General features: G+C 30.2%; 1 protein-coding gene across 1 annotated transcript; it reads left to right on the forward strand.

Moving 5' to 3' along the window:
• The first annotated feature begins 3214 nt into the window (after positions 1–3214).
• On the forward strand, positions 3215–8577 carry LOC140445487 (uncharacterized). Its single transcript, XM_072537534.1, has 5 exons — positions 3215–3565; positions 4368–4730; positions 5138–5315; positions 6291–6604; positions 8357–8577. The coding sequence occupies exons 1-5, from the start codon at positions 3383–3385 to the stop codon at positions 8507–8509; spliced, it is 1191 nt and encodes a 396-aa protein (XP_072393635.1). The 5' UTR covers positions 3215–3382; the 3' UTR covers positions 8510–8577.
• Positions 8578–10372: the final 1795 nt, after the last annotated feature.

A 10372-nucleotide genomic window follows, 5' to 3' on the forward strand; every position in this document is an offset into this window, starting at 1 on the left:
ACAACAATTCCTACTTCTCAGTATTAATAGCTCAAGTACCCTGCTATTACAGACTTCTTTCTTTAAAAAAAGAAGAATTATTCTAAATAGTCGAAGTGTATACTAAACCCATCAAATTTTGGGTAGTATATATTTAAAAGATATATATTTAGTTGTTATAATTTAACATAACTATTTATTATATGGTGCAGATAAATAAATATTGATTGTCGGTAATTCGCAAAGTTCTATTTTATTTACTATTTAGTTTGTTTACTATTAATATTTGCTATGAGTACGGGTGCTTGGTTGTATAGTAATTTCCAGCCACTTTTAGTCTGTCAAAAAGTAACTAACTTCGCAAAAAAATAATTACTAAATTCACTAGACACTAGACAGTTCGGACTGGGATTAGCGAACCGAGTTTAGTAAACATTCTTTTTAAGTTTTTAAAAGAAGTTTAATTAATTTAAATTTAATTTATTATATTTTAAATTAACTTTAATTTTTAAAGTTATACTTCTATACGCGCGCTCCACGTTGGAAATATGTATGGGATTGAATCTGTGAAATCATTACATATGTAAGATAATGAGTAAGAGAGAGACAGAAGATATATTTTCTCTCTCTTCCTCTCTCGAATATAAAAATGTTCCTTTTGTATATATAATTTAATATTATATATATTATATAAAGATATATATACATATAATAGTATATATATAATAAAATATTTATTAATATTATTATTTATATGATATATTTTGTATTATTTATTAAATGTTCATAATTATATTAGACTTTTGTATTTCAAAATAATAATCTCAATAAATCACTGTATGATCCAGAACTGTCAATTTTGAAATAAGTTTGTGTCATGTCCTCGGTAGTATGGTAGTCAGTATCCCCGCCTGTCACGCGGGAGACCGGGTTTCGATTCCCAGTCGGGGAGGACTTTTTTATTAATATTATTACATGGTAAATTAAACATATTTGCGTAAGTAGAAAAGTTATGTAAATTATTGTCATTTTTAAATACTTATGAATATTGCATTTTAATTTGTATTGTATTATTATATTGAATTATGTTGCACTGTATTGTATTGTAGTGTATTTTTTTATGTATATTATTGTCATTTTTAAATACTTATGAATATTGCATTTTAATTTGTATTGTATTATTATATTATTAACAAAATAAACAATGAATTTTACTGCAGAGTATGTGTAAAAATTTTTTTGCATTCAACTCCTTTCATACATATATGAAAATAAAAATATACATTTTTATCAAAATATTGATTCAATCCTTCATTTATTATACTCCTATTACAGGTCAAAAGTTGTTTATTAATTGTTAGTAAGTGGTTATAAATTCTGTTTCTCTTTCTGCTATGTCTTACCTATAGCATTAGATACATATGTAATGATTGTGCAGATTGACTTCCAAATAAATTTGTAACGGCGAATGCGTGTATAGAAGTGTAACTTCCACCGGCGGTCCCACTGGACTGCCACACCCATTTTTTTATTCAGGTACCATTTCATCCCAAAATTATAAGAAAATAGTCATAAAATTGAAATCTGCTGAACATCTGTTGCAATCTGGCAACAAGTGTTTTTAAAGTTTTGACAGCATTGCCAAGTTTATTTTCTAATCTACCAAAGGCCAATTATAAATTTTTTTTTCTAATAACTAACTGCAACTAATATCAAAAGAAACAAATATTCATTCGTTCGTGTTTTATATAAATTTAAAATATTTTAAAAAATACCCGATTTAATAAAATAATATAAAAATGTACTGTTTCAAAGCATATTTGAGGCATAAAACATATACATAATAAGGACATGGCAATACCGCAAACACAAATTTGACGGATCATTTGTAGCTAACTTCATCGGCACTTTCTCTATACTTTTGCCTGTCATTCACATACATTATAAAGGTTATGAAAGCAGAAGCACCAGAAGCTGTCCTTTCCTAGTCCTTTCAAGAATGCCAAGTATACTGTATACTAATTTCTAATATAATACCAAAGAATATAGACGCTTAATACTAAGATGTGCTAAGATTATGCAACCAATACTACTATCAAAGAATATAGAGGCATTATGCGTCTACATAATATATTCTTTGCTACTATATTTGTATTTATGATTTCTATTTTTAATGAACCTCATGAACTACTAAGGTTATTAGAGTAAGGAGATATTTATAGGGTTTCTATGTTTGTGATTGAAGTTAGTATCTATGATTTACCACATTTTTGCCAGCTATTCCCGTTTGTTTGTCATTTCTAGTAGTGGAAATGTATTAGTAGAATGCGAGTAACTTCTTTCTTGATATGACCTTAATTGTTTTATTGATCTCATGTTAATCCACTATAAACTTCTTTAAAGATTCTCCTTAATTTCTACAGTGTAAATTTGTGTAGCTTATTACACTGTAATCATTTATCTTCGCACAGATCTAAATGAGTTAGTGCTCGATTATACTGTCTCATAAAAAATCATACTTCTTCATTATAGTAAGTTTTCAAAGTCCCCATTGCAGATTTGTTTTATGGTTATATTTTTGAGAGAGAGTCTGTGACAGTCTGTTTATCTTTAAAAATTAGGTAAAATTAAAATTTGTGGTGTGTGAATAATGGTGGTTTACATGTGCAAAGTGTACCTACTTTTGCCTCTTTATTTCTTACTTTTAATATATAGAGGCTTTAATGAATAAAAATCGCTACTTCAAAAAGATTAACAGAACTTCAGGTCAAAGACATATCTGTAGGTACCTATTATAGTATAGTACTTGTTTTTATAAATCTCTTACCTATGTATGATGACGGATAAATAAGAAACTAATGTTCGCCTTATTAACACGGCTTTAACTATATTTCTTTATCATGTCATAGTCATTTTATCCTTTATTTTCTTTGAATGTTGCAGAATGAATATATTTTGTCAATCACTCCAGTCACTTTTTTTATAAAAATGTTTTAAAATTCATCAGGTTACCACACGAAAACTCATACCACTACAAAAGTCTGACGAGCTATAATTGAAGGAACTTATTTTCAACTATAAATTGTTGCGCCTAACTATAAAAACTGATTAATCAAAATAATTAAATCAAAGTGCATCTAAAGATATCAAAATTCAAATTTGTACACAAACTTTTGCAGTCTATATCGTTGGCGACCTCTGTCAGAAATCACCTTAACAACATTTGGCAAACTTTCATTTTTTTATTGACATTGACGTTTCTGTTTTTATTCGATATGTTTTTATTTTATTTTACTACGTGGTTTATTTTAAGTTATTAATTTAAATATTTTTATTTTAATAGGATTCATATATATTTGTTTTGTTAATTTAATGTTTAAATCACTTTTTTTTCCGTCCTATCATGACATCGAAACACTTCTGCTTAAAATGGAACAAATTCGAATCCAACATTTTGAGTGCATTTGAAAGTCTACAGAATACAGAAGATCTTGCAGATGTTACTTTAACCTGCGAAGGGATTAATATCAAAGCCCACAAGTTTATCCTGTCAGCATGTAGCCCTTATTTCCGGACAATATTTAAAGTAACCCAATTTCATTTTATACAATTAAATTTTTGGTGCTGTAAAAATTGTTGTATATAGAAAGTTTTATTTAATTTTAATATCAAGTAGAAAATATTCTATTAACTGGAGAGATTTGCTGTGTATGCATTAGTAGAAATTTCTTTAAAATTGAACTTTATGTAATTCTTTTTTTAATAAAAATTAGAGTAGTGTATACAACTGACCCATAATCATAAACCTTAAGAATAAAACAAAGTTTGAGACAATTTTAGGACAAAATAGACATTTATATAATGAATATTTATATGCAAAATTTTATGCTTTTTTATGTACAAAGACAGTATCAGATATTTAGTCCATAGGTGTAAATAAAATGTTACCTATTTATACAAAATAAAAGCTTAACCATCTAACATCTTAACTATATAATTAACCATTGTAGTTCAAAAATTGCATTAAATAAGTGAATCACATATATATTTGAAATCGAAAAAATTATTTCTTTCATCATTTTTCTAGAAACATCAATTTTTACCAGGTGCCTAGTGTATTACTGGTAATATTAATTTAATAATAATAATAATTTCTTGTTGAACAATGAAGTAGACCAATTTACCAATTGTTTGGTACACATAACTGATTGTATTCATTATGTTTCTTTAGAATTTGCATAGTCTCCAAATTTAATAGGCATATTCAATAGTATATTGTCCTTTCTGTCCTTATTTTTGCCTTATTAACATTTTTACTGCTTTTTAGTTACAAAGAAACTTAAAAACTTAGACATACTTCTGTACTTAAATATCTTTAATTCTTCTAGGAAAATCCCTGCCCCCATCCAATAGTAATCCTTAAAGATGTAGCTCATGCAGATCTGATGGCAATAATCAATTTTATGTATCATGGAGAGGTTACAGTGTCAGAGGAACAATTTGCTTCTTTTTTAAACACAGCAGTGGTGCTGCAAGTATTGGGACTTATAGATAACGAAGAAACTCATCAAAAGAAACATCCATTTCCTGCTAAAAAACTCAAGAACATATCTGATTGTCAAGAATCTCCACAGAAGAAGCCCAAAATGACTCCCCCCAAACCTAAAAAAGTGATGGCGGCTAGTTCTGGATTAGATGAACCAACCCAAATTCTCAATAGCAGGAATTCATCTTCACCTTCTCAATTTGAGGTAAACTTTTTTCTTATGATACATAGAGACTATGGGTTTCTTTCTTCTGCACTACTAGTTGTTAAAAAAAGTTTGTAATATCCTGTATAAAACTCAACTGATATTGTTTCAAATTAAAAATGCTCAAAGTATATAGTTATACTTATATATGTTATAACTATAAGCAAATATGTTATAACTATAAGTTATAACATATTTGCTATGATTCTACTAAAGTGATCATAACATTTACATTTTTTTTTGTTATGGCTTACTGGTCTAAATCTTCCATGTGCCATATCTTTTACATTTTACAAAAATCAAATTTTAACTCCACTAAGCATTGAGAATAAAAAGAAATAATATTGTAAATGAATTGCTTTGTTTGATATTGAGTATTGAATGCAGTATTTTGTTCTTATTTTTAGGTTGTTGAAGTTGGTAACGTTAAGACTGAAGAGGGTAGCATCAATGAATATGATGTTAGTGAAAATGTTGAGGTTGTAGTTGAAGATAAAAATGAGCAGGGTTCAATATTAGAAGCAGCACTGGAAGTGCGTGACAAACCGAGCAGTATTTTGGAGCAGTCTTTAACTGCCCAAGCAGGTAAGATTTAATTGTATCAATATTTTGAACTTTATAATAATAATCTCCACTTATATACCTGTTTGGAAATAATATTTACTATTTTGTTAGAAAGTAATTTCGAAATTATTTTCCCTTTAATAAAATGGCATTTAATTGAATTGTCTAACTGTGTAGTGAAAAAGCTGACAAAAGTGGAGAATAATATGTCGAAATCCAAGGGAACAAGTACATCATACCTAGTCAGAATACCTTTTCTAAACCAGAATGAAGTGTTGTTGACCCTGTTGACAGAAATCAAAATGGTAAAACAGGTCTGGGAGTGTATAACAGCATTAAAAGTGAATTGTCAGTGGGGCTCTATAAATATGTATATGAAAAAAAGGATATCTTAATATTGCAATTAATTAGAAACGGATAATCACCAACTTACCACATGTGTGAATAAACAAAACTTTACACTACATAAATATCAATGTCTAAATGCATATTCATTGGAGACAAAAAAAACGAACTGAGCCAAAATCGAGACTGTTTTTATAACTTTTTCATGAGAAACATATTTCTTAGGTCGTTAGATTTTATTTAAAATGGATCTCTCATACCCAGAACTAATTTGAAGTAAGGGTGATATAGACACTCTTAATAGATGATTAAAGAAAGAATGTAGAGCAAAACGGCAAATTAATTTAAATTAAATTAAATTAAAAATTATTGCTTCATATTTAGACGATCATAAAGCTATACTTCCCCTCCTCGGTCACTCCTGAAGTACTACATCCCGTTTTTTGGATCGTTACACAATAATTCCTTAAAAATAGACTGTGAAAAAAGATCATCGAAATCTAATCAAATGTTCAGAAGCAAAAACAGCTTCAAACTTGTGGTACATTTAAGATGGTGCGTTAATTGTGCAGAGTTGTATATTTAAAGTACTTGAATTTTTGTATTTTAATTTTGTAAATTAGAATTATTAATAAAAATTTTACTGTATAGGAAAATCACCTTCGTCCCACATGTTCCACAGCGAAAAATCTGCGTTACCAGATTTGCCACCGAAAACAATTTACATTCTTCGAAAACCGCCGGAAGCAGACCAGGAAAAGCGTACCTACAAATCGTCTTCAGAATCATCAACGAGTCCTTCCACATTCGAATATCCGTCTGAGTTTCTTCAACAACGCATCAGAACTGAAGACCATCCAGAAAATTTCGATGTAATGATTAAGGAGATGAATCAAAGAAACGCCAACGTAGAGATCCAGCCACATCATAGTTCGCAGTGCGGGAATTGTCCGCATTGTGGGAAGGTATGTATCTTAAAATCCACATTCGTTTCTTTTTTTCGGCGTTATTTGCTTTTCTATGCATATTTTCCATTTACCTTTGATTAATATATTTATATTTGTTTAATTACCTCGCGTCCGTCGCTTCTATTGAGAGTTTCATTGCTTAATATCATCTATGATTAGAACACTAATGAGGAGGTAATTTTGGAACCAACTATTTCTTTTAGCAATACTTTTTAAAGGGACGAACATGGGTGCAAACATTGTTTTCACTACATTTTTTCATTTATCTCCAAAATTATTTATTTTAGGGGAAAAATATGCGAAACACGCAAGAAAATCAAATTTCCTATAAAAGATAGACATATTGCAAAACACAAATGTTGTCCCTGGTGTAAATTAAATAGCGAACAAAAAGGTGGTTTAAACAAATTTTTCAGTATGTGTACCTATATCAAATATTAGTATATTATATATAATAATATATTATTATCGATATTTCTAACTGCACAATATTTTTTTTATGATCTAAATAAAAATGCAAGATGCGAAATCTTCTTCTTAGAGTGCCGTCTCCCTACGGAGGTTGACAATCATAATGGCTATTTTTATTTTTGAACTTGCTTCTCTAAACAAATCAATCAATCTGCATTGATACCAATCACATAAATTCTTCAACCACGAGTTCTGCCTTCGGCCAACAGATCTTCTTCCTTGAATCTTTTCCTGTATTATGAGTCTCAAAATTTCATATTTTGGTCCCCTTATCACGTGGCCTAGGTATTCCAGTTTTCTGGTTTGTATAGTGGTGATTAGTTCTGTTTCTTTACCAACCCTCTCCAGTACTTCTTTATTTGTAATTCTGTCACTCCATGATATTTTTAATACTCTGCGGTATAACCAGAGTTCAAAAGCCTCGATTCTTTTTAAATTGCATTTTTTTAACGTCCAAGTGTCAGCTCCATATAATAATATTGAAAATACATAACAGTGAATAGTACATAGTCTAATCTCAAAATTTAGACTTTTGCATGTTAGGACTGGCTTCATTCGTATAAATGCTGATCTGGCAATCTCTATTCGCCTGTTTATTTCTGCAGTATGATCATTAGTTTCATTGATCAAAGTTCCCAAGTACTGATATTTTTCTACTTGTTCTATCACGTTACCATTGATTGTCAGTAGGTGATGAAATAAGAAATCTGTATTTCTTTAAGAAGGTCTGAAGATCTATGCTTCTCTATCTATTAGTTTTGGAAGATCTATTCTTTCCAAAACCATACTCATCAACAAACAGAATAGATCAGAGAACTGACTTTATAAAATTCCTGTCGAATGCAACAATTTTTATATGAGAGAAACTGCACGACCACTAAGGCTTAGGATAAGTGAACATAAATATGAAATCATGCCAGATATGAACTCATGCCTAGGATAGTGAGCACAGGTGACATCCTCTAGGTTTTTATAACATCTCTAAATTTGCATTAAGTGGAGCAGGTAAAGTTAAATTATAAAAGCAATTTGTTTTGTTTCCAAAGCTACAAAATTATATTTTTTTTTTAATTGTATTGTGTAAACCTCTTCCAAGTTGGAGACCAAAACTCAAAATGCGGAAAAAAAGTAGTTTTATAACAATTGTGGGAGATTATATCGTCGTTAAATACAAATCTATTTATCCTTCCTATATCCTCCTTGATTGCGACAAAATCTGAACGATCTCTAGATAGTAATTTTTATTTTTTTTTTCTGATATATTTTTTTTATTTTAAGATTTACTCGAATCAATCGGCGTTGAAGTATCATGTGAGGTTGGTACACTCAGATCTGACGAACATGTACTGCTGTCATCTGTGTCCGGAGTCTTTTGACTATCGAGAAGGATTCAAAAAGCATATGGCAGAGGTGCATCTAATGAGAAATTAGAATTTATATTTTGTTAATTTTTGTAACTGTTTTTTATGTTATCTTATTTAATATAAATTGGTTTTTGAGGGACTGGTTTTCACTTTCAAATCCAAAGAAAAATATTTATTCCAATATCGGGAAAATGGGTGAAAGTGGGAATGCTAGGATAGAACTTTAGGTTAAGAAAAACGTTTGGAAGAATTCCATATAAAGTATTAAAAACGACTGTTATAAGAAAAATAATACAACTATTTTACTAATGCAAAAACTGATTCGACTATTCTTGCTATGAGAACGCACTGAAGAGAATTAAATGTTTTCAGCAATGTCTGATTTCATCGTTTTGTTCGTAGATTGACGTCACCAAATAGGTACGTTAGACGAACGAGATTTAGATCTCAGTCTAATTCTCTTCTCATCTTCCAGGCGTTAAATACAATTAAAGATATAAATGTACAAACATTACTCACAGAACAAAGATCTACATGAAACATTTGTTGATCAAAAACACTGGTTTGAGACTAAATGAAATCCTTAAATAACTAAGATACATGCACGAGCAATGGACCGCTGTACCATTAGTGGACATTTTCCATTTTAAGTCTAAATAATAAGCTTTTAAAATTACTTTTAATGTAATTAATACCATCACAAATCATGAATACAATATTGACGTACACAATATATTCATAAATTTCAAACAGGCCTACGACTCAATTAATAGACAAAAGTTATATCAAATATTGCATAGCTTTAACATCCCCCAAAAATACATCTGACTAGTAAAAGCAACGATGGACTCGTCAGCAGCAACTGTTGAGAGTACAAAATGAGCTCACTGAGAACTTTTTACTAGTCAAAGGATTAAAGGAAGGAGACGAGCTGGAACCGAAACTATTCAACCTGACTCTCGAATATGTGATAAGACAGCTGAATACAGGAAGAGGTAAACTCCTGACAAATAAATCAATACAGATTGCCGCCTATGCCGATGACATTAGCATTATGTCTCGCAAAACAGAAGATAAATACCGCATATCTATGTTTCGTGGACCTTAAGAAGGCATTTGACCGGGACAAATTAAAGGACGTTATCCACTTATTGTACGCTAGAGAGATACCTCTAAGAATAATCAAAACAATCGAAAACATCTACCAAAACAACACAATAAAAGTAGAAGAAGAACTAACCGACCCTATTGAAGCTAGCAATGGGATAAGACAGGGAGATTTCCTGAGTCCTCTATTGTTCAACCTGATTATGGATGAAATAATAAAAAAATGAAGAACTAAAAAAGGATACCAAATGGGAGAAAAACAACTTAAATAATCTGGTATGCTGACGACACAATACTACTATCTTAAAGTGAAGACGCTTTACAACGTATGCTGCATCAATTTAATATAACTCTCAAAAAATTTAACATGTTAATTTCCTCAAAAAAGACAAAATGCATGGTTACAACAGCAAATTTACTAAGATGTAAATTTTAGCTGGAAGGTCAGATAATAGAGCAAGTGATGGAGTTTAAATATATAGACATCACATTACCTAGTTACGGAAGGTACCTAGAGCCGCAGGCTGCCTGAATGAAACAATATAGAGAAATAAAAATATCGGGAAAGAAGTGAAAGGAAGAATTTACAAAACAGTCGTCAGACCAATATTTGTATACGCGGCAGAAATACGACCTGACACAGAGAGGACAAAAAGGATGTTAGAAACAGCAGAGATGAAAACACTTGCCCGAGGGTAAAAGAAGTACACTTTTTTGCATCTTTTTTTGGCGTCGTAAAATTGACATTCTAAGCAAAGTTTAGCTTGTTCGTATAATTTTTAGAGGTTCAATAGCATTTTGGTCTCTGACGACTGGAGTCTTC

Source organism: Diabrotica undecimpunctata, chromosome 7, assembly GCF_040954645.1.
Source record: "Diabrotica undecimpunctata isolate CICGRU chromosome 7, icDiaUnde3, whole genome shotgun sequence".
Lineage (NCBI taxonomy): Eukaryota > Metazoa > Arthropoda > Insecta > Coleoptera > Chrysomelidae > Diabrotica > Diabrotica undecimpunctata.